This window comes from Vulpes vulpes, chromosome 2 (genome assembly GCF_048418805.1).
Source record: "Vulpes vulpes isolate BD-2025 chromosome 2, VulVul3, whole genome shotgun sequence".
Lineage (NCBI taxonomy): Eukaryota > Metazoa > Chordata > Mammalia > Carnivora > Canidae > Vulpes > Vulpes vulpes.
The window spans coordinates 58,056,823-58,083,276 of NC_132781.1; the positions used below are offsets into that span (position 1 = coordinate 58,056,823).

General features: G+C 50.4%; 3 protein-coding genes across 17 annotated transcripts in view; 2 read left to right on the plus strand and 1 right to left on the minus strand.

Moving 5' to 3' along the window:
- Positions 1 to 7,783, plus strand: part of GOLGA1 (golgin A1) — a 58,719-nt gene extending 50,936 nt beyond the window's left edge. For all 15 annotated transcript variants that reach the window (XM_072748619.1, XM_072748623.1, XM_026009288.2 and 12 more), the window contains 4 exons: positions 3,355 to 3,414; positions 3,977 to 4,147; positions 4,615 to 4,701; positions 5,558 to 7,783. In XM_072748619.1, coding sequence (XP_072604720.1) covers positions 3,355 to 3,414; positions 3,977 to 4,147; positions 4,615 to 4,701; positions 5,558 to 5,638 — 399 coding nt within the window. In that variant the 3' untranslated portion in view covers positions 5,639 to 7,783. The remainder of the gene's footprint in view (positions 1 to 3,354; positions 3,415 to 3,976; positions 4,148 to 4,614; positions 4,702 to 5,557) is intronic.
- A 1,188-nt stretch (positions 7,784 to 8,971) lies between these two features.
- On the minus strand, positions 8,972 to 16,275 carry ARPC5L (actin related protein 2/3 complex subunit 5 like). The gene is made up of 4 exons (XM_072748633.1): positions 15,968 to 16,275; positions 11,896 to 11,967; positions 10,799 to 10,975; positions 8,972 to 9,522 (listed from the first exon to the last, which is right to left on the minus strand). Exons 1-4 carry the CDS (start codon positions 16,115 to 16,117, stop codon positions 9,460 to 9,462), a joined length of 462 nt encoding a protein of 153 aa, XP_072604734.1. The 5' UTR covers positions 16,118 to 16,275; the 3' UTR covers positions 8,972 to 9,459.
- Positions 16,276 to 20,335: 4,060 nt separating this feature from the next.
- Positions 20,336 to 25,350, plus strand: RPL35 (ribosomal protein L35). The gene is made up of 4 exons (XM_026009286.2): positions 20,336 to 20,402; positions 20,834 to 20,970; positions 22,785 to 22,866; positions 25,163 to 25,350. The coding sequence occupies exons 1-4, from the start codon at positions 20,400 to 20,402 to the stop codon at positions 25,310 to 25,312; spliced, it is 372 nt and encodes a 123-aa protein (XP_025865071.1). The 5' UTR covers positions 20,336 to 20,399; the 3' UTR covers positions 25,313 to 25,350.
- Positions 25,351 to 26,454: the final 1,104 nt, after the last annotated feature.

The window sequence follows — 26,454 nt, forward strand, 5'->3', positions numbered from 1 at the left end:
AATGTCATGATTCCACCTCTCCTCCAGCCTCTGCACCTGCACATGTGGGGTGTCATTTGATCCTTGTCTCCAGGGGTCCTGGCAAGTTAGTGTTGGCTGCTCATCACTCTAGCCTCAAGTGTGTCATTGTGGGTGTGTATTTGTTCAGAGCTTTAACAAAAGGGAAAAGTGCTCTTTCTCTCTGTCTCTTTCACACACACATTTAATCTTACTGTGAAATATAATATACAGAGGGGCACCTGGGTGGCTAAGTCAGTTGAGCATCTCCTTTTGGCTCCAGTCATGATCCCAGAGTCCTGGGATCAAGTACCCCATCAGGCTCCTTGCTCAGCAGGGAGCCTGCTTCTCCCTCTGCCCCTACCTCCTACTCATGTGCACTCTCTCTCTGTGTATCTTTCTCTGACAAATAAAAAATTAAAAAGAAAAAATAAATACATATAGAAAAGCGCACAAATACCATGTGCCCCAGGGCCCACCCCTCAGACTCCTCTCTCCGCGTTGGGAGCGTCCATGTCCTTCTCGCAAACCCACACAGCCCCTGGGAACCCTCAGTATCTCTGTACCTCCGCAGCAGTGTCTAAAAAGCATCTGAAACTTACACCATCCAAAACCAAACTTCAGACTCACTGTATGCCTAGCACAGCTGCCACCCTTCTTAGCTCAGGAAATGGGAAAAATAAAAATCATGGTGTCATTCTCAACCCCCTTGTTTCTTTTCTTTTTTTTTTTTAAGACTTTATTTATTTATTCATAGACACAGAGAGGAGGGGCAGAGACACAGGCAGAGGGAGAAGCAGGCTCCACGCAGGAAGCCCGACGTGGGACTCGATCCCGGGTCTCCAGGATCGCACCCCAGGCTGCAGGCAGCGCCAAACCGCTGTGCCACCGGGGCTGCCCAACCCCCTTGTTTCTTCCACAAGCATCATCCACACCGTTAACCAGTCCTTTTAGTTGTTTCTTCAGACTACACCTCAAATGAGCTGCTCCTTATTCCCACCACTGCTGCCACCCAAGATCGGGTTGACATTCTCTCCCCTACAGGCTGGTGTTGGGCTTCTGACTGGCTCCCTGTCACCCTTTGGTTCCAGCCCTTTGATGACTTCCCATCTCTCTGTAAGAGCCAAGTCCTTGCGGTGGCGCATGGTCCCCTGTGTGTTTTGGCCCCTTGGTACCCTGTTCTGTGCCCCCTCTGTCACCTGCAGCACTCCCCCTCAGCCACATCGGCCTTGCCTTTCTGTGAATACCAAGCACCCTCCTGACTCAGGGCCTTTGCACTTGCTGAGCCTTTTGTCTGGAAGATTCTTCCTGCAATTCTGTCACTTCCTTTATGGTATCCTTTTGTCAACGAGGCCTCTGTGCTATCACTGGCAGCCCTCATCTCAGAACCTCCTGTCCCCTGACCTACCTCTTTCTCTCCACGCTTCTTAATACCTTCTGATATACTGAAAGTTTGGTTATTGACACTTTTCCCTCCTGAGAGCAGGTATTTTTCTTGTTTTGCTTTTTGCTTTTCCCCAGCCTCTAGGTCACTGTCCACCACATAGTGGAGACTCAATCAGTATTTGTTAGACGAATTAATCAGTGAGCCAAAAACCTAGAAAATCAGGTAACATAAAATAGCAAATGTACTTCTAGGTAAATGTTCAGCCTCATGGTCAGTCAAGAGAATAACAGATTGAAACAACACATTACCACTTGTAAAATAGGGTGTGTTTGGAGGCCATTTAATGTGCTTGACAGGAGCTGGGCCCCTGACAGAGCCATCTCATTTCTGGGGAGAAACTGTGGATATACCTCGGGAGAAAGCAAAGCTGATTGCCACTTTGAAAAGGGAGGCTCACGGGGATCCCTGGGTGGCTCAGTGGTTTAGCGCCTGCCTTTGGCCCAGGGCGTGATCCTGGAGACCCGGGATCGAATCCCGCGTCGGGCTCCCAGTGCATGGAGCCTGCTTCTCCCTCTGCCTGTGTCTCTGCTTCTCTCTCTGTGTCTCTCATGAATAAATAAATAAAATCTTAAAAAAAAAAAAAAGAAAAGGGAGGCTCAGTCCCATTTTTAGACATGGAGCATTCCCTGGAATTACTGTCACATTAAAAGTTAAAATCAGGGCAGCCCGGGTGACTCAGCAGTTAGCCCTTCAGCAGGACCTGATCCTGGAGTCCCGGGATCCAGTCCCACATCGGGCTCCCTGCATGGAGCCTGCTTCTCCCTCTGCCTGTGTCTCTGCCTCTCCCTATATATATCTCTCATAAATAAATAAATAAAATTTAAAAATAAAAATAAAAGTTAAAATCAAGGGGGCACTTGCAGGCCCTATTGGTGGAGCCTGCCACTCTTGATCTCGGGGTCTTGAGTGCAAGCACCACATTGGATATACAGCTTACTTTAAAAAAAAAAAAAAAAAAAAAAAGGCAGCCCCGTGGCACAGCGGTTTAGCGCCGCCTGCAGCCCAGGGCGTGATCTTGGAGACCCGCAATCAAGTCCCACATCGGGCTCCCTGCATGGAGCCTACTTCTCCCTCTGCCTGTGTCTCTGCCTCTGTCTGTCTGTCTCTCTCTCTCTCTCTGTGTCTCTATGAATAAATAAATAAAATAAAAATCTTAAAAAAAATAACTGTGGAAAGGTGTGAAAATTCTGATAAATTAAAACCCTATTCAAAATTCTAGCAACTTGATGCAAGATTGGGGACATGGACAGGAAGTCCACAGGAAAAACTAATTTTGATATGTTACAGTTGTGAGACTTTGGAGATACGTTTAACATTTTTTTCCACTATTGCTGATTATACAGTATGTGCTTTCATTGGGAAAGCAGAGGTTAGTCTTTCTAATGATTACTATGGTATGGAATAAATCACACTATGGCTCAATATCAATTAAATTCACTAAAATAAAGAAAAATTTAAAAATAGATAAGGACAGAAAAACCATGATCTTTTACACATACATTAAAAATGCTGATGTCTTAGGAGAGCAGTGGTGGGATCAGGGCACATAAACAGAATTCTGAAGGACAAAGTGGACTGTACGGAGGTGTTTCCAGCTGCGCTCCTAACAGAAGCGAGCACCAGAAGCAGTCCTGAGTGGGTAGGCTGGGGCAGCCCTGGGGCCTGAGCGCTCCACAGGTGGTGTGTGACAGTGGCCTTTGTGGGGCTTGGAGAGCATGTGCAAGCAAAGCAGCCAGAAAGGGGAAGAGCCCCAGGCACACAGGTGTGACGACACAAGCCTCTCAGGAGACAAGAACAGGTGCATGGGGCTCCAAGGGGGTGGCTGTCTGTTCTGTCGTCCTTTGTACCTTAAAGGTGGTGAGATGTGCATTTAATGAGTGGCTTTTTGCTGGGATGGGGCTTTGTCTCAGACCATAAAGCAGATGCAGCAGAGGATGCTGGAACTCAAAAAGACTCTCCAGAAGGAACTGGTAAGTACCCCCTCTAGTCCCTGCAGCCTGTGCCCTTGCTGGCTCTCTGGTCTTCCTGGGGTCCCTTGCTGCCTGGTGATGCTCGCCCCATGCCCCCACATCGGATGATTGCAAGAGGTTTCTGGAAAGCCAGATGTTAGCTGGTGGGACAATGGCTCTGCCAGTTTGAACATGCCTCTGAAAAGTAGCTTTGTGACTTTGGGCACTGCCATCCTTCTCTCAGCCCGTCTGTGCCCTGAGAAGTCATTGAGGTATGCACCTCCGGTGAACAGCAGAGTGCCATGCCCAGACATAGGAGAGCAGTGCTCTCTGCCCCAGACATGTCCTGATACGGGTGAAGGAAATGCCCCAACTCCCCCAGATGATTTCTGTCCTTCCTCTCAGAGCCCCTCCCCCCCAGGAGCTGAGCCTTCTTCCTTCCTGGGCGAGGCTCCCTCCTGCTTCGTGTGCAGGGCACATGAAGGAGCAGTGGGGGTCACAGGTAGGGCCAGCTGACTCTCCCAGGAGGTTTTCAGACCTGTCACGAGGGGTTCAACGTAGCATCTTTCCATTTGGCTTTCAGAAAATCAGACCCGACAATGAGCTCTTTGAAGTCCGGGAGAAGCCTGGCCCTGAGATGCCAAACATGGCTCCTTCTGTCACAAATAACACTGACCTGACTGATGCCCGCGAGATCAATTTTGAATACCTGAAACACGTGGTTCTGAAATTCATGTCCTGTCGAGAATCTGAGGTAAAGGGCTTGTGAGTTGCCTTTTGGGTACTGAGGGCTTGGCTCATTCGTCCCAGCCTCTCCTGGCTTCCCACCAAGTCCATGTCTGTCTTCCTCTCACACGGTCTGATCTGACTGCCAGGGTGGGTACTTGGTCATTTCTACAGCTGGCACTGACCTCATTGCAGCAAACAGGGGGACTGAGAAGGGGATTGGCTCCTGGGAGGCCGTGTGGGCTGGGTGCTGAACCTGCCCCGCATTCCTCCATCCTGCTGAAGAGCAGGGGAACTGCTGTGGATGTCCTGGGAATCTTCCAGTTCCCGGAGGAAGAGATGGAGGGAAGAAAACCGGTCATTGTTGTCAGAACTGAGGAAGCCCAACTTTGCCCTCCAGTTGGGAGCAGACCCAGGAAGCACTGCCATTTAGACCTCTGACCACCCCCTCCGCCACCACCAAGGCCCATGGCAGCAAAACTTACTTTCTTACAGGCTTTTCACCTTATAAAAGCTGTGTCTGTGTTGCTGAACTTCTCGCAAGAGGAAGAGAACATGCTCAAAGAAACCCTGGAATATAAGGTAGGTCTCCGGCCTGCCGTCTGGCACTTAGAAACTGTCGTTTGCAAGCCCAGCAGCGGCAGTGGCGGGGAAGCTGGCCCACAGAGCTGCCTTGGCGGCGTCCACGGTGAACTCTTTCCCAGCGGTACGTACTGAGGACGTGCCTTATGCACACACAGCTGTGCTGTGGGCTCCACCAACAGGCTTCATGTCTTCCAAGGCATTTTCACTGATAGTCCTAACATCTGCAGGTCCAGGTCTGGTCCAGCATCCAGACCTTTATTTTATTTTATTTTATTTATTTCCCCCCCCCCCCCCCCCCCGCATCCAGACCTTTAAAAAAATAAAATATTCAGGGCAGCCCGGGTGGCTCAGCGGTTTAGCACCACCTTCAGTCCAGGGTGTGGTCCTGGGGACCTGGGATCGAGTCCCACGTCGGGCTCCCTGTGTGGAGCCTGCTTCTCCCTCTGCCTGTGTCTCTGCCTCTCTCTCTCTCCCTGTCTCTCATGAATAAATAAATAAAATCTTTTAAAAAAAATTAAATAAATAAATAAAAGATTCAGAAAGTACCTGCCGAAGTAATAGAACAAAAAGAAATTGTTAAAGCAGAATTACCTGCATTCCCGTACCTTGTTCTTCCACTACTCTGTTTTCTTTGGTTCCCTTCACATAGTCAGAATGGGCTCCAGGCCCTGCAGGCTGGTTCCCACAACCAGCGTCTGCACCACGGAACTCACGGCAGGCCTCGGAACTCATGGCAGGCCTCGTAGGGCCTCAAGGACCACAGGGGCGGCTCCAGGATGGGGAGGGGGTTGCCTTCAGCTTCCTCTGCACCTAATCCTGATGCTCATCTCAGGAGCCTTTCTGTTTTAAACAGATGTCTTGGTTTGGGTCCAAGCCAGCTCCCAAGGGCAGCATCCGGCCATCCATCTCCAACCCTCGGATCCCATGGTCCTAGATGGAAGTACCGACAGGCGGAGCTCCATGCAATGACACTTTTTCTGTGAAAAGAACACTGACACACCAGTCTGGGTGGGTTTTTAATCACTGTAACTGCAGTATTTTGTACAAGCGTCCAAACATTGTTTACAAGACTTAAAGGCCCCCTTCCCAACAGACTGATCTGAACTTGAGGAGGTGGCTGATCCTGTGTCATTGTGCTCACCAAACGGAAGGGTCCCGGCACTACCCACATTTCCACAGCGCTGCTAAAATTCCAGCTCTGGCCAGCACCCCTCTGCACCTGAGTCCTCTGTGTTAGCCTTAGAGCTGAAGCCATTAGCATCTGTCAGAGAAGAGGCACCTGACCCATCCTGTGGTGATGAGGCCCTTTGAAGCGGTGCCCAGCAGACCCACCTGCTTGTGCCACAGAGAGCCAACTCACTGGGGTGGCTTTCCAAAATTCCCCTTCCCTGTTAGCATGTTTGGGTTCAGATGAGATAGAAGAGGCTTTTTAACCCTTCCTCTCCAGAAAACATTATTTCACCTTGTTTCTCAAACCACCCAGAACTTGGGATGTGTACATCTTTAAGGTACTCTGGGGCCAGTGTGGATTAATGAATATGCAACTTTCTGGCAGTATCTCATTTTACTGAAAAAAACTAGCAAATATATAAAAAAAGATCCTTAGTACCAAATACACTCAAATTGCCTTTTTAATGAATGTACTTGTCATGGATAGGTTGCTGGTAAACCATTTTAAACTATTTTTTATAGCTAAAGTTCTTCGCTATTATAAACATGTCTCTGTATTATAAAAATCCATTTAACTGGTGTTCCTAAAGGCAAATCAGAGCATCGGGTGGAAATTATTTCTAAGATTAGAATTCCTTTCCCTTTTTAAATTTCACTAGCATTCTGTGGTCTCTGCTTCCCTCTGAAGCAGTGGTGGTGTTTCATTTGCTTCCCTCTTAATTCTGGTAGAAGACTGAGCAAATGCTAATCACATGTCTGCTATGGTTAAGGACAGTCTGCTCCACTCAGAGGAAGCAGCAGCTGTCCCTCCCCCATCCTTGACCAAAACCTGGGAAGTGGTCTGCCTTGTATGTGGAGCTACCACCTTCCGCCCTCACCCTCGCCCTCCCCCTGCATATTTAAGATGACACTGCATTCAGATACTGCCTCCAGACAGCCCCCAGCTGGTTACAGTGCTGGACAGCATGCAGGTGGCTCTGGTAGGGACCGGTGACAACTTGCTTTATTATTTTAGATAATCCACAGTATGGAATCCAAAGAGAGAATGTTAATTGGTTCCATTTGATATAAGTTGCACTGGTTAAATAAAAAGGTGAGTTAATAACTGGAGCTCCCAAATTTATTTTCAGTTATCCAATGATGTAAAGTTGTTTCTCAGAAATGCTTAGGGTTAAAATATATAAACTTTATCTCACAGGCAAACAAGGATTTGCAGAGCTAAAGTACTACATTTCCACAGACCTAGAAGTACCAGGGAAGGGCAGCATCCCCATCATCCCAGCTCGGCTTTCTGCCACCTGAGCAACCCATTGTCCAGTTACCTACCTCCTCCCGTGGCTCCTCCCCGCAGATGGCTTTCCTCTGCTTAGAATGTTATTTTGCATTTATCTCGTGGGGACACAAGACAGGAATTCCTTCTGTTCTATAATTTTGGCAAGAGGTAGCTTTTCCAGCTGTTCCAGGAGAATCCCCAAATCGGGTGGTTCAGGGCTTGCCCACAACAGCTGTGACCCTGTGGTGGGAGCCCCATCCCACTCTGCTGTGGCCTCTCCAGCCCCGGAGCTGGTCTCCCTCTGCCCCACACACATCCCCCAGCAGCTGTAGGTGTAGCTGTGGGGCCAGCACTCAGCCTGGACTCGCTTCGGGAGGATTCATTCTGATTAGGCTTTCCTCCTGCATGTTGAATTTCCTTCAGCTTTAAGAGGAAGAATGGAGTAAATATTCCAAGTGATTTAATGCACTTTTACTTGTATAAAACGTTGTAAGAGACAGTATGTATAGCCTCTTTATATGAGCATTGGATTTGGATCGCTCCGTGTTGTAACTAGGAGTTGTATTATCTAAGACTGCTGTAGAAAATTCATTTGTGGTGTCACTTTTTGATTAAAGCTCTTTAATCCATATGCAACTACAGTGGGTTTTACTTGATAGTTTGGTGTATTTGACCAATGACATTTAGTACTTTGTGCCTCATATTTAATACTCCAAGACAAACTTCATGGACTACAGAACAGACCTTCCAGTTTGGTGAGCAGAGGTGTGGGGACAACGGCTTGTGGGTTGGTGAGCAGAGAGCTGGGGAGGGCTGCATGCTCAGAGCCTGGAAGCTCCATGTCCTTCCCCTTTACACTCCCCAGTGCATCTCTTCCATCTGGCTGCTCCTAAGTATATCCTTTTATGAAAAACCAGTAACCTAGTAAGTACCAGAAGGGGGATAAGACAACTCTAGAACACTTGTCTTTCAGAAAGCATCCCCCAGTTTAGGTAAATCTATGTGATTTAATGAAGCCAGCAGCCCAGTGGTACTTCCCAGGAATGGTGGGGTTTCTGCAGAGGAATTGGAAGGATTGTGTCACTTGGGTCCATGTCTTATCTCCAAGGCCCACATCAGTGGGGCCCTTTAAGAGGATATAAACTGGGACACTTGGGTGGCTCAGCAGTTGAGCGTCATCGGCCCAGGGTATGATTCTGGAGTCCCGAGATCAAGTCCCGCATGGGGCTCCCTGTGGGGAGCCTGCTTCTCCCTCTGCCTGGGTCTCTGCCCCTCTCTCTCTCATGAATAAATAAATAAAATCAAAAAAAAAAAAAAAAAAAAAGAGGATGCAAAGTGCAGTTCCATGTGCTGAAAAGGTCAGAAAAACATCTTTGCTTTTCAGAGAAGCTGGCTGTTGGTGGCTAGAAAACACAATGTTTCTTCTGTATTTAAACTTGTCAGCGTCTCGGTAAGTGTTCCTGCCACACAGCCCAAGCCAGGGCCAGGAGGTGGTGACCAGGCCCTTCTGGGGTGCACTCCCAAAAGATACCAAGTGTAGTCACACAGACTAAAGACTTTTAAAGCCTAGATCAATTATTGAATGTTTGGCACTTTATTAAATAAGCTCCAAAATTACATACAAATCAAGGGAGTAAAACCAATAGTTACTTGGCAAAATCTGTCTGCTTAGCAGCCAGTAGCACCGCGCCCAGGCCTGAGGTACCGGTGCGGTAGGAGGGCAGTGGGACGCTCCACAGGGGCACATCCACCCCCCACATCAGTTTCTCACTCACCACCATCCGGTTCAGTACTCACTTTACATACAGGAAACACACCACGGAGTACATACTAATAAGCCAAGAGCTTTATTGATGCAGCAGGCACTTTACAATGAACCCAAGAGAGCCCGTCTTCTCTGGGAAAACGGGATGTCTGTACAAACCCTCAGTTTTACTACTTCAAAAAAAACAAGCTCTCCCTTTTACCACAGCCCTTGGATCTGTATGTGCCCAATCATCCCTCCCCCATTTGAAATAGGCAGAGCACACAGGTACACCCGACCAACGCTGGCCAGCCACTCCAGTATACAGTTACAATGTCAGTTCTGTGTTACTCATGGACAAAGGCATAGACTATCAGATCCTGCAAAGGATTTAGGAAACAATTTCTCCCTCCACCTCGAAAATAAAATACACTTCAGCGGATGCATGTCCTGAAATAGTTTAGTTGGGAGTTCCTAGGAAGATGGTCCATTGTCAATCCCTTCTTCATCAGCCTGTGCATCCAAAATTCTTCTCAAGGGAACATGAGTCCTTTTTTTTTTTTTTTTTTTAAACAGTCTTTCTTGCTGTAAGAACTCTTATAATGGAGCCTAGTCCTCCTACTGCTAATGCCTGTGGGGGCAGGAAAAGGAAAGGAGTCAAATGAAACCTGGCTGGCCAAGGGGTAGCCCGGCTTGCCAGGGGAGATGGGACTGGCACCCCCGGACCTAGGTCCCACCATGTCACCGATCCTCTGGAAATGGGTTCCTGCAAGAGCAGTTAGGAGGTAGCAAGAGAGCCCACATCCTAAGCACGGAGCTGGAGCCAAGGCTCCTGAAGTGCTGCTGGCTCCCAGCAGCAGAACTGGGCTTGGGAACATGGTTACCAAGCACACACACACAGCACAGCTCCCCCCAAGCCTCCCTTCTGACGCTGTTTCCAGGCTGCCCTCACTACCCTGGACACTTAAGATATGAGCCCATTCCAGCTGCCTCTCCAGGCCCTCCTTAGAAACGTCAGTGGGGCTCAGCACCAGGGACCAAACGGTCTGGCCTCCACACCACGCAGAGGGCTTGCTCAGTTCCGAGTAGCACAGCCACTAGACCCTCCCCAAGCCCAGGCGAGTTCACCTTCCGGCTGAGCAGGCCCAGCACACCCAGCAACAGGACCAAAGGCCACCAGAAGAGCCTAGCACCGAGGCTGCCCAAGTAGCTGACCCCTCAAAACTCAAAAAAGCCTTCTGGAAGGACACAGTGTTAGTACTAGCCTGGTCTGCTATAATGATGAGCAAGCTTCCTGTACCTCTACAGGGCCAGGGGGACGTTGGCACACAGGCAGGACACAGGCTAGATGAAATGCCTTGCTCTTGTATCGACCTGAGCAAAGGACAGGCACAGCTTTTTGTGCCTCAGGTGGCTGAAGGCCCTATTTGGTGAAAGCCAGGCTTCTGCCATTGCCTGCTCTGGCCTAGTGAGGATGAGGCCAGAGCAGGAAGCTCCCAGCAGCAGCTGGGGGCTCAGCCTGCGTTCCCGAGACCCTCCCCAACCACCATCTCCACCAATGGGGAGCAGCTGCCTTTGCTGACGCAAAGAGAGTATTCTAAGCCCTAGCCACAAGCAAGCCTGCCTCCCTCCCACCTGGGACTCCCTGTCTATCTCACCATGCAAGTCACCTGTGCCCAGGACACGCCTGGCATAAATCAGCAGCTAAAGCAATTCCAATTACCAAAGCCAGTGAACCCTACCAGGTGCTTCTATGGAAGAAGTGAGTGAACAGAGTCGTCCTAGACTGCTGTTCATGGAGCCCCTTACTCTCTCATGCCTCTCAGACTGTCCTCTGGCCTGTGCACGTGAACCCCAGGGTGGGGGCAGGTCAGCAGGCCACCTGTGTGGGCGGTGCATTCACATACCTTTTCGTGCCACTGGAGTAGCACAGCGCTGCTGTTTTCTGTGGGCTTCTCAAACCCTTTATAAATGTACTTCATTAGCAAGTCAATGCCGTTTCTGTCCAGCGACTGCACAGCCTGCTCAATCTCACTGCTCTTGAAGTTGGTAAGCACCTTCAGCACCACGCCCTGGGCTCGTTCCTGTGAAGGAGAAGGAGGCAGCGATGCCCAGGGCCAAAGCCCAGGCACAGGAATGCCCCACCAACTGGTCAGAATTCTCAGAAACACTGACCAATTTCTGACTTGTCTGGCTGCTTGCAAAATAAGTGTGCTCAAATCCTCTCATTTATTTACATGTCAACATATCCCTTCTTTATGCTCAGAAATTCTTCCACTAATCTGGGGGAGAGTGAGTGGTTTACTGGGGAGAAACCTGCCTCTATGACATGGGCCGGGCCTCAGATGCCACCAGATCACAGCTGTTTTCTTAACACGTCTATTTTCTTCACAGGTGTAAGAAAAGCTGCAGCCTCCCTCTGCACTCACCCCAGTAACACGGGGGCCATTTCCCCCCACCAAGGAGGTGCAACCGCTGCTGACACCACCATGCTGTCACAAGATGGCAAAACCCCAGCTTCAGAGAGACCCCTCTCCCTGAACCCAAGTTCAGACAGCTTCTACGCAGCTGTGATGCAGTAAGCATCTTCTCCCCTTCTTTTTAAAAGGCAGGAAATATTGACTGAAAATCCTTATGCAAATAAAGCCTATTCAAAAACCTTTAAAGCAGAAACACTGCTAAGTCCCATGTGGCAAGCTAATTTAGAGTTTTGCTAAGCAGTAAGGGCTGGGCCAACTTCTCACCCCCATGAGGCCCTAGGGAGGAGTGAATGTTTCTTTGGGGAGCTTTTACTATAAACATAGACAGTTTTGATGTCAGGAGTGCCAGGAGGCTTCCATGGAAGCACTGCCCAGTGCCAACTCACTCTCTTGGTAGATCCTCACTGAGGTGGACGCAAAACAGACGCTGTCTGGAGCCCCAGGGAGCCCTCAGCTGCGGACACAGACAATCACAGCCCTGGTGCGAGCACCACCCAGCAAAGCGGCAGCATGATCCCCTTTACCTTCACAGCTTGATTCTTGGTGTTGACGGGAGAGTTCCGCAAGGCTGCATGGAATGCCCGAAGCATGTCCCCTGTGCATCACCACCAGTTAAGGATGGCTCGGCTCAAGCATGTCCACGCTTCTATTAATGAACTCATTTCAAAAACAGCTCAAAGGAGAAGAGTCAAATGACATTCACATCCACCACCATCCCACACACACACTTCATTGCAGCTTCCAGGTGGCCACAGCCCATTTAGAGAGTAGCCTATAGCCTTCCTGAGCCACACAAAGAATAGAGAGCACCTCTGCCAATTGTGCAAGTCCCTCGTTCTGCTGCCCCCAAAACACATTTGGACACTTCTCCCCTACCATGGAAGGCAGAAGCAAAGCAAGTGCCCTCTGGGGGTGACCTGCAATAGAATCTGTCTGAGCTCACTTGCACTTGCTTGGTACTGGGCACCATGTCTGCCCTGCTGGGTCCTCACAATGATGTGAGACTATCCCTCTCACATTCTCATTCTCAAAAAGGAAGAACAAAGGCACAAATGGAGGTCTCCTCTTTATCCACTGTTTCATTGGTTAAGCTGCTAAAGAAATTAAGATGTGCTAAAACTTCTATCTTCCAAGACCTATCCAGGTCTGTGAGGTCCCAACTACTAAGAGGGAGATTTATTCATTTAAAAGCTTTTTCCCAAAATATAAGCCAAGCCTCCCCTCTCCCCTCAACCTTAGTTGCAATCTTGACACATTCTTTGCCGAGTTCTGAATACACAGCACTCAAAAGAAAATGACAATCTGGGTTAGGTCCCCAAAGGTGACACCTATTTTAAACTGAATTACATCAGCCAACTTTCATTTCCTCATCTACAACACTGGCTTCAGCCAAAAAGCTTCAAAAATAGAATAAGGAATGGCTTCTGCCCAAACAGGTCTCTACTCCTGTTTGTGCAGTAAATCCTTCGTGTGAACAGACAAAGCCACCGGAGCAAAGCCCAGACTCATCTTCCCTAATACGGGCTCCATCTTGACTAAGCTGGGCCCACACCACCCAGGAGCCACTCCTGCTGAGCTCCCAGCTCCCTGCTGGGCCCTGATGCACCTTCCACAATGGAGGCAGCCCACTCCTTGTATCTGCTGGCTTTGGAATTCCTTTTCCTCAGCCAGACAAGGGCCAGTCTGGTGTCAGCCACTGATAACTTCTACCTTGGAACTGTTTTCTGATTTGGCGTTCCAGAGCAATTAATTAACAGAGACTCGGGAGTTTAAAATAAGTGTAGGCTGGCTCTCTTCACTAACCAGTATGGCTGGAAAACAAAATCATTCAAGAGATGGATGGGGAGGGGCAGGTGAACTAGTCTGCAGGGGCAAAGAGTCACTGCTTTAGTTACCTCTGTACCAAGCAATCACTATAAGTGTTGATGGATACAGAGCCTTTACCAGCTTGGGGGATATCCGGGGAAAAGGGAATGCATAGCATTTATCAAGGTGGCCTCCGTGCTCAGCTCACAGAACAGGCTGTGGAGGCTACAGACCACTGCCCCTCGTCTCCTCTAGATCAGAATTTCTCAACCACAGCACTGACATTTTAGACCACACAAACTGATGTGAGGTCTGCATGACATGGTGTTTAGCAGCATTGTGATAATCAAAATATCTCCAAACAATACCAAATTTCTTCAGGGGGAGGAAAAAGTGCAAAAATGTTCAAAACCACTGCTTTGGACAGATCCCTAGTCCTGAGGACCAGAAGGTTCTTCAGTGAGGATAAAAAGGAATGAATATTTAAAAAATCCCTACAAGGTTTCAGCTCCTGTTCCAGGTGCTTTCACATGCCATCTCAATACTTCAAACAACTCTCATTTGAAAGGCGATGCATTTGAGACTCAGAGAAAGGAAACGACCTGCCAAAGTCACAAAGCTAAGCTGTCTAGCTGGCCTTCAAACCCAGGTATACCCAACTCCAGAGCCAAGTTTTTTCTACAATCCCCTGCTGTCCCTCTACCCACATACCCCAGCTACATGTCTAGGACAGTTGCTGTGTGCCCAGCACTGTGAAGCTTCTGCAATGTTGTTGTGATGCTCCCATGGAAGCTGTAAGGCCATGGTTCCCCTCCTTTTCACAGAAAAGGATGCTGAGGTTCAGTTAGGGTATGAGGTCATAGCACATAGAGTGAAGTCTGCGTGGATACACGGCCCATGTTCTAGTTCATCTGTCTGAATTCCTACCATGACTGGATTGCCTATCGAAGGCAGTAAGAAAGGACTTCTCCTCCCTACCTTCCCCCACTCCAACCAATCAATCTCTATCTTCACTCCTCTGGTCTCTATTCTAAGACTGCTAAAAGCCTGTTCTACAGTTTAAGTCAGTGATCTAATATTAAGTCCAATAACTGGTACATGGTAGGGACTCAGTAAATACCAGTTCCTTCTTCCTCCCTCCCTGGGCTCCACAATTGCCAGGATCTCAGTTCTCACCTGCTAACCTCCTTTTCCCCAATCCCAAGAGATATACTGTCCATGGTAACAAGGCTTCTGACACTGTCACTAGTGGAGAAACTGCCACCAACTGGATGTGCTAAACCTAGGCCTCCAAGCAGCCTCAAGGAACCAATCACTAGTCCGAGGGCGTACCAAGAGATGACCTTCAACAAGTCCCTGCAGCACCAGGACCAAGACAGCAGATAACCAGACCTTGTTCTCCCCATCTGTGGATGGTACTGGGCCAGAAGCCTGACGTTGGAGCCTTCTTGGTACTGCCTGCCCATGAGCCAGGTCCTGCACCAGAATGCAGAATCAATCTTCCCTCACGAGGGTCATCCTCATGACCCCATTTCACCAATGGGGTAAATAAGATGATCCTGATAGCACAGAAAATACAAGTTTGAATCCTCACCTTTGAAAATACATTCCTGTTCAAACAAAGAAAGTCTGAAGGTTTTTGTTTCAAAGGCACATTGGCGGAACACTGCAGGACTCCTCCCTAAGGTAGTCCATGGGCCTGACTTCCCAAGCTGAGTCAACTGATTAAACACCCAGAACCTGATTTATATACACATGAGCCTCCAACCCTGCCCTGGCAAGTGTGGGGGAGGGGTAGGCACTTCCCGTAACACCATTTGAATAAAGAAAAATCCTTCCTGTGAGAGTAAGTCAGTTTCCTGTGCTCAAACTGCTAAGGGACTAAGCAGGCTGTGACAACCACCTCTATTTTTAATCTTGTTTTCTAAATGCTTGCTTTCTGTGGCCACAAGAATAGTCACTTCCAGTCATGAGGCTCTACTTTTACATTTCACTTGATGCTGTCTGGTTTTTCTTAGCTCTAAACTACTAGTCTTTCCCCACTGCTTCCTGCACAAGAAGGCTATTTCGGGGAAGGAGCCAAAAGTCACTTGTGGAACGTGGCTAAGACATCAGGGTCCACAGCCCAAGGTGTTCACAGGAAACAAAACAGGTGAAAAAGAGTGGCATGAAGTTGCAGGGTCAGACTGATGCTGGGGTGGGAGATGCACAATCTCTCACCTTAGGGCTGGACTAAGCCTGCAGCCCTCCTTCTCCCTTGGGTCCTTCCTACCCCTCAGCCATCCCCCCACCTAACTTCGTAGGGTGACTGTGCCCGGGAGCCGTCTAAGGCAGCCCAATTACTTAGCGGGACTCCCCTCGGCCCCTCCCGCCCATCTGGCGCGAGAATGGCCCCATTTCCTGCAAGGGAGGGATGGAGTGAGGGGGAGCCCAAGGAACGGTCAGTCTCAGGGGATGAGGAGACAGAAGGGGAGTAAAGAGGCCAGGCCCCGCGGAGGAGTGGAGGGGCCTGCGGGGCTGCAGGTGCGTCGGGACTGCTTCTGCGGCTGGCGAGCCGGCGGGTCCAGCCGGGTCTAGGGGCCGCGCTCCTGAAGGAGGCTCCGAAGGCCGGAGCCCGGACAAGGGGACTGGAGCGGCCGCGTCAGAGAGAAGAGAGGATACATGCACTGAGGGAACCTGAGAGGAGCCGGATCGGAAGGCACTTGGGAAACGGACCTCAGGGGCCCGGGAAGTAGAGGGGTAGGGAGGCCGGCCTGAGGGACCCCCGGGCCGCTGCGCTGGGTAAGGATATTGCCGCAGAAGGCCATCCACCTCGCTAGGGTCCGGGCCTGGCTCGGCCGCCGCCGCCGCCGCCTCCTCCTGTTCGTCCACGAATTTGTTCTCGTCAAACTCGTCGATGTCCACCCGACGGAAGCGCGAGGACAGCGTGTTCCGGGCCATGGCGGGGACTCGGCGCCCGCTCAGCCGGCTCCGCTCCGGGTCCGACCTCGGATCTACTCCGCTCGGAACCGGCTCAGGATCGGGGGCGGGAAGCGGCCGCCCGGCGCCTCCTCCAGCTCCTCCGCGCGCAGACGCCGCCGCCCGCCCACTTCCGCGCTATGCCGGAACCGGAAGTGTCGGCGGGAAGGAGGGGCGGAGCCTGCTGGCGGCGGGGTTGGAAGCGCCGGAGAATCCCCTTGTTAGTTACTACCCCGATAGCGCTCAGTCGGGCTCTCAGCTTCGGGGAACCTCATTCTTGCCATCTGAGCAGCGGGCACTACGTCCCCTCTCAGGCCTAGCATCGTGGACGCCATAACTGTGCTCGGCTTCCTTTCTGAACCCGAGGAGACCCTGGCCCTGCAAGGGGCCTGCGCGGACTCGGCCGCGGAAGCGGGGTGGAGCCATCACTGCCCAGACTGAGGCGGCACGGGCACCCCCGCAAGTGTCATGATCACCTGACCTGGCAGGTGGGGGGCGAGGAGAGAAAGATGACCCTGAAGTCACCATCCTGACTTAAAAGGCGAGGTCCTGGAGGCTAAGAAGTCATTTCCGGCTGGAGAGGCATATCCTGGTGGGAAGCTGAATCACCTAAGTATGAGATGGGAAAAGACGGGATCAGGGTGACGAAGGGTAGGGGCAAGAACGACTCTGTGGTTCCAGGACCGAGTGCCTGGGCAGTGGCCTGCGGGATTCTGTTAATAGGCCTTAACCATGGGATGCTTGGGTAGCTCAGCGGTCGAGCGTCCGCCTTCCGCTCAAGGCCTGATCCCGGAGTACCAGGAACCAGCCCCACACCACATCGGCCCCTTGCTGTGAGCCTGCTTCTCCCTCTGCCTATGTCTCTGCCACTCTGTGTATCTCTCATGAATAAATAAATTAAAATCTTTATTAAAAAATCGGCCTTAACCTTAGATTAAATTGGATCTTTGTTTTCATATAATTTTCCTTTTTTAAAAGATTTTAGGTAATCTCTACCCCCATCATGGGGCTGGAATTTACAATCCCGAGATCAAGAGTCACATGGTGTACAGCCAGCCAGCCAGGTCCCCTGAATTGTACTCTTTTTAATAAAGGCCAAGGCTTAATGAAATAGGACTCGTTTTTATTGTTTCAAATACTTCTCATTGAATTGTGTCTACAGATCAAAAAATTATTGCCAGATTATGATGCTACCTAATTTTGGGTGCTAAAGATACAGACTTAGGCAGCCCTGGTGGTCCAGCGGTTTAGCGCCGCCTTCAGCCCAGGGCGTGATCCTGGAGACCCGGGATCCAGTCCCACGTTGGGCTCTCTTCATGGAGGCTGCTTCTCCCTCTGCCTATGTCTCTGCCTCTCTCTCTCCCTCTGTGCGTCTCATGAATAAATAAATAAAATCACTTTTTAAAAATTTAAAAATAAAGATACTCATGCTGGGAAGTAGGTGCTGAATAAAAGTCTCAGGGTCCTGGAAATAGGCAAAGCCCACTTGCCCTTCAGTTCCATTCCTTGAAAGAAATGGAAATTTTTGTGACCCAGGCAGGCCACAAGACAGCAGAGATATCAGAACTTCCTGGTCAGAAGAAACTTTAAACCAGAAATAACCCATTTTACAAGTAAGGAAATAGCGCCCGAATAGACTGGTGAATGAAATAATGGCCCTGCTTGACTGTGAATCTCCTGGTCACGAAGGCAGAATTTTAAAAGTCTATACTATGTCAGGGATGACCGCATGCTGAGGGTATAAAACCATGCAGTGCCTGGCAGTACCTTAGATAAAGTGGTCAAGAGATGTCCCTGAGGAGGTGACACTGATCAAGGACCTGAAGAAGTGAAGGAGGAAGCCAAGCAAAGGCCCAGAGACAGAGCAGGCTTGGTATATTCCAGAAACAGGCCATACTAAAGTACAAGAGTGAGAAGAGATGAGATGGAAGGGAGGAGTGGAGGGGTGGTGGAGGTTTTGTAGGTTGAGGAAAGGATGTAGTCTATCTCGTGGGACAACACTGGAAATTCTGGGCAGTGACGTGAGCTGACTTAAGTTTGAAAAGGATCCATCTAACAGCCATCTTGAGAACAGATGGGAATAAGAATTAAAAGGTGATGTAAAAGGTGACACCAGAGCACCTGGGTGGCTCAGTGATTAAGCATCTTCCTTTGGCTCAGGTCATGATCCCGGGGTCCTGGGATCAAATCCCACATCGGGCTCACTGTAGTGAGCCTGCTTCTCCTTCTGACTATGTCTTTGCCTCTCTCTCTGTGTCTCTCATGAATAAATAAAATATTTTTTTAATAAATAAAATATTTTTTTTTAAAATAAAAGGTGACAGCCTTTTATTTCCTGGTTGGTGACACCAGGAAAGCCTGGTGTCACCAACAGCCTAGGTGACAGGTAATGGTAGCTCAGGCTAGGAGGTGCCAATAGGAATGGTGGGAAGATGTTGGGTTATTCTGAAAGTAGAGGCTGCAGAATTTGCTGGTGTGTTGCATGTGACATGTAAGAAACGAGTCACAGGGCAGCCCCAGTGGCGCAGTGGTTTAGCACCGCCTGCAGCCCGGGGTGTGATCCTGGAGACCCAGGATCGAGTCCCACATCGGGCTCCTTGCATGGAGCCTGCTTCTCCCTCTGCCTGTGTCTCTGCGCCTCTCTCTCTCTCTCTCTCTCTGTGTGTGTGTCTCTCATGAATAAATAAATAAAATCTTTTTTTTTTTAATAAATAAAATCTTAAAAAAGAAACAAGAGTCACAGATAACTTCAAATTTCAGAAAGATGTACACAACCATTAGCTCTAAAGAACTTTAAACATTTGGAAAATATGACAGCAAAGTACCTGTGCACTATTCAACTTCCTTTTAAGACTAACCCATGACAAAATAGTCCTCTGTCCTCTCTTCCCCATACGCATTCACTTCTTGGAAGCCTGCCTCACCATGGTCTGCAGTAATGCTCATTAATTCATTCAGCCAACAAGCATCCATGTGTTGGGCCTGGAGACTAGATAAATCAAGGCAGGTGTCAGCCACGGTTCTACCAGGGAACTTCCAGGCTGGTTGCAAAGACAGACATATAAACGTTTTAATTCAGCATATTTGGAGCTAAAGAGAGGATTGCACAGAAAGCTTGGGATATGGGGGACTTGACTGGCTCAGTCAGGACACTACTCTTGACCTCAGGGTTGTGAGTTTGAGCCCCATGATGGATGTAGAGATTATTAAAAATAAATAAATAAATGACAACAAAACAAAAACAGCTTGGGACAAAAGGGAGGTAGTATCCCAGTTTAGTCCAAAGCTAAGGCCCATTGATAGAACTCCATAAAGGAATGGAAGAAGGCACCCTTGAACCTGACAGCAACAAGGGGGCAACTAGCCTTTAACTATTACTCCAAGAGGTATTGGTGCATCTTCTTTAATCTTGGAAAGCCTGAACACCTTCCCTGCTTTGTGAATTCTTCTTTAACTTTTAGGGCCCAAATCAAGTGTTCATTCCACTGGGAACATTAATACCAATGAAATTTTGACTGTTACACATTAGCTCTTCTGCTAAGAGTTTTCCATGTTCCTAATCCTCAAAAATACCCATTTCACAAGTGAGAAAACTGAGACTCAGAGAGGGGAAGGGATCCGCCAAGATGTCTCCGCGAGCACGAGGCAGCGGAGCAAGAATTTGAAACCGGGACGGGTTCACTAAAAAAAGGCCCTGAAAGCTCTTTCCCCTCCCACATGCTGCCTCCACTAGAACGTTTATGGAGTTGGGAGTATAGCTGTCTGATCCCGCCTCTTCCTGCCCACTTCGTGTTTTAAATAACTCCATAGCAGAAGCCTTGTGGATTATCTCTGAAAATCCTCAACCCTCATCCCCTCCACCACTAGCGCCTAGTGGCGCCCAGCTCAGAACCGTCGACTGAGCATCCTGCACAGGTCTGCCGAATGAATGAATGAACGAGTAAATGACTGAATGGACGAATTCGAGTCCTCACTGTGCCATCTCCGGGAAGCTGCCGGTCACCCCGGGCCTCGGTTTCCCCAAGTGCTCTGCTCAGGAGGTGAAGCCGAGCCGAGCAGAAGCAGGTGCGGGGCTCCGGCTCCTCAGGGCGGGGCTAGGTACCAAGGTACTCCCGGCGGGCGTCAGGGGCGGGGCTAGGGCTCCGACGCCGCGGCGCCATTGGCCGCGCCCGCCACCACCCGGCAGTAGTTTGGAGGTCAGCCCCGCCCCCTTCCTCTTTCTCTCGGCCTCTTTCCGGCGGTGGTAGCAGCGGTTTGTGCCGACATGGTGAGGACGGTGGAATCGGGTGCCATCCGCCCGCTGGGGGGCTCGGGGCCTGGGGTGGGGAGCTCGAGGTGAGCCCTGGGGTTCCATCTGCCAGCCAGGGCTGTAAGGAGCCGTGAGGAGGGGACTTGCGTCGACACGGCGGGTCACCGGCTCTCTGCCCGGGGCCGGGAGAGGTGAGGCCGCGCTGCCGGCGCCTCCCGTCTTCCCGTCTGCGGAATGGGGTAGCGGCCCAGCGTTGTGGCCGACCACCTGGGCGAGGGCAGGCCCGCCGGTCCTCGGTTACCCTGCCCAACGCGCGGCCTAGGGCAGTGATGAGGGGTCCCCAGTGCGCCATTCTCTGGGACTGGGCACGACGCAGGCGGAGGGGAGGATGGCCGCTGCGCGGGAGGCGGCCTGTCCAGTGTTTGACTCACACCTGTTCTTGCGCTCAGGCTAAGATTAAGGCTCGAGATCTTCGCGGCAAGAAGAAGGAAGAGCTGCTTAAACAGCTGGAAGACCTGAAGGTGGAGCTGTCCCAGCTGCGCGTCGCCAAAGTGACAGGCGGCGCGGCCTCCAAGCTCTCTAAGATGTGAGTGAGGGGCGTTCGAACTCCGCTTCTTTGGGTATGGGGGACACCTGTGCATCGAAAGTATGTGTGCATTTCCGAAGTTGGATAAAGGAAGCGTTCGATTAAGTGCCAATTTAACGGGCCGTGGGTGGGAATGTCATGCCCTCCCCAGCCACCCTCTCCAGGCTCCCCTGCTCGCATCCAGCCGCATGGGATACCCGCTGTGTGATTTGCCTCTTACTTGCCTTGGACCATTTTGTCCTTTTGCCCGGGGTGCGCTTGCTTAGCTTCTCTCTGACTGGAGAAAGAACTGCTCGTCCCTGAAGACCCTTCTTCACGCTAACTTGAAAACTAACTGGACTCTTCCCCCCGCTCCCCCCGCCCCCAATACTTGATTTTTTTTTTTTCCCCCTCAACTTCCCTCACTTGGTAGATGGGTGCCTTTGTGCCCACGCCTCACTTGAGTTGTAGTTAATTTATTGATTTACGTGGATCAAGAATCAGAACTTGTGAAAGGGACATGGTTTTGGAGTCCGTCGAACTGGGCACGTGTCCAATTTTGCCACATCCTACCTGATGGGTGGGCTGACTCAACACTGAGAGCAGTTGTGGAGTTTTTTCCTCTTTTACAAAATGGGCCCCCAACAACTGACCTGTGGTGCTGGGAGGGGGTTGGATGAGTTGGAGAACACACAAGTTGAAGCTTCAAGAGTAGGTTTACCAGCTGTCAGCTCAGTGGCCCTCCCTCGTCCCCCACCATGCTACCCATTCAATATGACTACAAATCGCTTCTTCCCAGCCTGTTCCTATGGTCATCCAATCCCCAATGCCTTTCTTTCTCTCTCTCTTTTTTTTTTTTTTTTTTTTTTAAGATTTTATTCATGATAGAGAGGCAGAGACACAGGCAGAGGGAGAAGCAGGCTCCACTCCAGGAAGCCCGACATGGGACTCCATCCTGGGTCTCCAGGATCACGCCCTGGGCCGAAGGGGGCGCTAAACCACTGAGCCACCCAGGGATCCCCGCCCCAATGCCTTCCTACTTCTCAAATATCTTGTTTCTCTCTCCCCAAGTGGCCCTCCTGTCCAAGAGACGAGGAACTGGCCACACATGCTGCCTACGTTAAAAATCCAGGCCTTAAAAAAAAAAAAAAAGAAATCCAGGCCTTCAACCACCATAGCCGTACATGGCCAGAGGTTACTGTACAGAACAGCACAGACAGGGAGCATCTCTATCACCACGAAGTCTATTGCACAGCACAAACACAGAGCAGAGGCCTCACTTTTACCGCCCCGAGTGGTGCCTGGTAGGGGGTACACTCAGTGGAAGACAATTCTTCCAGACTAGCACTCTGCATGGTCCTAGACCCTAATCAAAGATTTTCAAACCCAATTTTCAGAAAAAGGTTCCCACACACAAATATACACAAACCCAGGGGTGGCAGGGCCTCAGGTCAAGCTTAATCAGCTTGTGGCATGATTTCCCGCAGTCTGCTTATTCATGCTGGCACTGGTTAGGTCCTTATAGCTCAGGATATATAGCATGGGGTGGAAGATCTTTCCTGATCTGCCCTCCACTTCTGCTCAGTATGAATACTTCACAGCTTCTCAGCCCTTTCCCGTCCCCACTCGTGGGGTACCCATCTCTCAGAATCTTCGGGCCTTACCCCCAGAACACCTTCCTCTTGGACTGGGTTAGGCAACTCTTGGGTGAATACAGATGAGCTGGAGAGGAATACCCCTGTCTTATGACATCTGGGTCAGGTTCTGAATAAGATGACTTGGGGGAGGGTGGCTTTGTATGTCTCCACCACCTTCACAATGTGTCTGTTTTATAGCCGAGTTGTTCGCAAATCCATCGCCCGTGTTCTCACTGTCATCAACCAGACACAGAAAGAGAACCTCAGGAAATTCTACAAGGTATGTCTGGACTGGGGGAGTTGGAGGGATGCTTAGCTGCAGGGTGCAAAGTTCCAGCCCTCCTTTGGCCAGAAGGGTAGTATGGAGATCTTCTAGGGTACATGGGACTGGGCTTTCCAGAGCCTTCCCAGCTTATAAATGGGTTTGCTTCTTTTTTTTTTTTTTTAATGGGTTTGCTTTTTTTTTTATTTTTTATTTTTTTATTTTTTAAATGGGTTTGCTTCTTAAGCAGCATCTTGCCACTAGCAAGTCCTGCAGACTGCACTTTCTCAGGAAATCAACAGTGTGGGGAGAGTCTGGCTGGAGCCTTGGGTTTTGAATCCAGTTTCACTAGCTGAATGAGTTTGGGCAGTCTGTGAGGATTAACTTCCAGTGTTTTAGTTTTCTTATTAGCACTGTCATTTTCAAGCACCTCATATTCTCATTTTTCTGGGTGTAGAGAGGTTATGTTGCCCAGAGTCACCCACAGGTAATGGAGTGATTGAGTCTGCATTCCAAACCATATCTTGGAGAGGGGGTGGATTGAGTGCTCCTGGGAGACTTCCATAGGTGTCTGGCCCCTCAGCTTAGGTGCAGGGTCTTGTCCTTAATATTGGTGTTACCGGGGCTTAAGCAGTGAAGCAGAACCACTAGGAGACTTTATATGTGTGTATACGTGTATACGTGCATTTGATTCATTACAAAGAAGTCACCTCTGTGACGGGGGGGGGGGGGGGGGGGGGCTAGCTAATATAATAAGCAAATCCAAAATCAGGCCTCAGAGAACATCACGTGCGGGCTGGAACCCACATGGCACAGCTTGAAGTTGCTGTTCTCAGGTGGGATTTCTTGGGGAGAGCCTCCGCTCTGCATTAAACACCTTTAAGCTGATTGAATCAAGCCTCAAATTACCCGGTATAGTCTTGCTTAATGTCAATTGATTAGGGGCTTTGAGTACATCTGCAAAATGGCTTCACATCAACATCCGAGTTGCTGGGTTTTTTGTGGTTTTTTTTTTTTTTTTTTTTTTTAAGATTTATTTATTTATTCAGAGAGAGAAAGGCAGAGACACAGGCAGAGAGAGAAGCAGGCTCCATGCGGGGAGCCCGACGTGGGACTCAATCCTGGGTCTCCAGGATCATGCCCCGAGCTGCAGGCAGCACTAAACCGCTGCGCCACCAGGGCTGCCCCAAGTTGGTGTTTGAAGAGCTGGAGGCTTTGACATGTCAAAGCCATCATGGTGTGCCTGGGCTAGCTACCTGGGGGGACACTAGTGTGTATTGTTGGGAGGGGGTGCTGCTGCTGCTACCCCTGGGTTTGTGTACATTTGTGTGTGGGAACCTTTTTCTGAAAATTGGGTTTGAAAATCTTTGATTAGGGTCTAGGACCATGCAGAGTGCTAGTCTGGAAGAATTGTCTTCCACTGAGTGTACCCCCTACCAGGCACCACTCGGGGCGGTAAAAGTGAGGCCTCTGCTCTGTGTTTGTGCTGTGCAATAGACTTCGTGGTGATAGAGATGCGCCCTGTCTGTGCTGTTCTGTACAGTAACCTCTGGCCACGTATGGCTATGGTGGTTGAAGGCCTGGATTTTTAATGTAGGCAGCATGTGTGGCCAGTTCCTCGTCTGTTGGACAGCAGAGCTCTGAGGGCTTAGTAAACTTGAAAAGATGAGCCCCTGACCTGTGCTGCGGACAACAGGGATGCGGTGGACAGAAGACTCATGTTTCCAAACTCACATCTTAAGAGTTCACCCTCATCTGCAGTTTGTAATTTTCTGCCCTGAGGCTGTTACCTCCCTTATCTCCCCCAGCCCTGCCCTGTGCGGGGGGGGGGGGGGGGGGGGGGGGGGCCGCCCCCCCCCCGGAGCTATTGGCATTTCTCCAGAATGCACCTGAGCTGCCATCCTTCAGGACTTTTGTGCATGCTATTTTCTCCCCACTCCCCCTCCCTTGGTCGCTCAGGTTGCTTGCTTTCTAGGCTTTTGCCAGTCATTAAGTGAAACCTTTTAAATATCCTTTCTCCTCCCCTTTCCCACTGGGCTGGGAGCTTCCTTGAGCAGGTAGGTACCAGGTCTGGTGCATCACTAAGTCAGCAGCCAGCACAGGGCCTCCCTACTGGGCTGAGTGTGCTACATCTCCTCACACTCGGGTCTGCAGATTAAAGCCTCCGCACCCCAGTGGCCTCCTTCAGTCACTTCCAGCATCTTCCCCATGCCCCTCAGCAGCTTAGTTCCAGCCTCAGGGGCTTCCTTAGCTGCCACCATAGCTCCTAACCCCTGGTGCTCAGACTCCCCCTGCTCTTCCATCCATCACCCAGGGTAAGAAGTACAAGCCCCTGGATCTGCGGCCCAAGAAGACACGTGCCATGCGCCGCCGGCTAAACAAGCATGAGGAAAATCTGAAGACCAAGAAGCAGCAGCGGAAGGAGCGGCTGTACCCTCTGCGGAAGTATGCGGTCAAAGCCTGAGCGCTGGCGTTAATAAAACACAAACCACCTGGCTGGCACTGCTTTCTGTTTGCGGGTGTTTCAACTAACCATGCTGGGGAGGTCAGCTGCTCTACCCTGGTTGTAGTTACCGGGGGCGTGGTGGGTGTCAGCAGACCTCCTGCAGCTGCCGACCACCTGGCCACGGGGATCTGCCGAGTGCTCAGGTGTGGTTGCTTCGGACCTGTGATGTGGAGCTGCCCTCACTGTCCCTGCAGGACTTTATTCTGCCAGGTCGCGTGTGCCCTGGGCAGGGAGAGACCGGCTTGAGACCCGAGAGCCCGTTGTGGTGGTGGTAGATCTCAGAGGCGCTGGGGGATTTGATCATGCGGTGGACTTGGTATCTTGCCTGATCAGCAACTCCATAGACACCAAGAGTTTCCCATCTGGGGTGAAGGCACAGGCATGGGCCACATCCAAGACTCCCTGCCAAAAGTATTTCACTGGGCTCTGGGGTGTAAGTCCTGCCTTGCCACCACCCTTCCCTGACAGGCCTTTTAATACATCCTTGGGTGCTATGCCCACAGGCCTTACCTTCAGGGCCTCATTGTATTTTCCTGTGTTGCAGTCCCAGACTTTGACCTGGAAATAAAAACAAGAAGGGTTGGTTAGACCTCCCCCCACAAGTCTGGCATCCTTGAAATCCTTTTGGGGGGAGTTCTAGCCAACCTCAATGTCTTGGTTTGGGTTTTGTTGTCTGCAAGGTATATTTAACATGCCCAGCATAAAATCTGATGCAAAAATTACATGCAGTGCAATTTCCTTATCCCTGAAGCCGTGATGATTCTTAGAAATGCCAATGCCAGGGGCACCAGGATGGTGCAGTTAGGTGTGACTCTTGGTTTTAGCTCCCATTGTGAGTTTGAGCCCTGCATGGGGCTCTGTCTTCAGTGGGGAGTCGGCTTGAGATTCATCCCCTCTGCCCCTCCCTGCTTGCACACACTCTTTCTCCAAAAAATGTGAGTAGGCGCCTGGGTGGCTCAGTGTGTTGTGTCTCCCCTTGGCCCAGGTCATGATCCCAGGGTCCTGGGATTGAGCCCCACACCAGGCTCCCTGCTAGCAGGGAATCTGCTGCTTCTGCCTCTCCTCCTGGCTCGTGCTCTCAAAATCTTAAAGATTTTTTT

Excerpts from the sequence above, each read along its gene's own strand:
- ARPC5L (XM_072748633.1), bottom strand. The coding sequence starts at position 16,117 with ATGGCCCGGAACACGCTGTCCTCGCGCTTCCGTCGGGTGGACATCGAC. Across the intron at positions 11,968-15,967 it reads TGGATGGCCTTCTGCGGCAA|GGGGACATGCTTCGGGCATT; the intron begins TATCCTTACCCA and ends TGGTGATGCACA. Across the intron at positions 10,976-11,895 it reads CCAAGAATCAAGCTGTGAAG|GAACGAGCCCAGGGCGTGGT; the intron begins GTAAAGGGGATC and ends TCTCCTTCACAG.
- RPL35 (XM_026009286.2), top strand. Across the intron at positions 20,971-22,784 it reads GCCTCCAAGCTCTCTAAGAT|CCGAGTTGTTCGCAAATCCA; the intron begins GTGAGTGAGGGG and ends TCTGTTTTATAG. Across the intron at positions 22,867-25,162 it reads ACCTCAGGAAATTCTACAAG|GGTAAGAAGTACAAGCCCCT; the intron begins GTATGTCTGGAC and ends TCCATCACCCAG.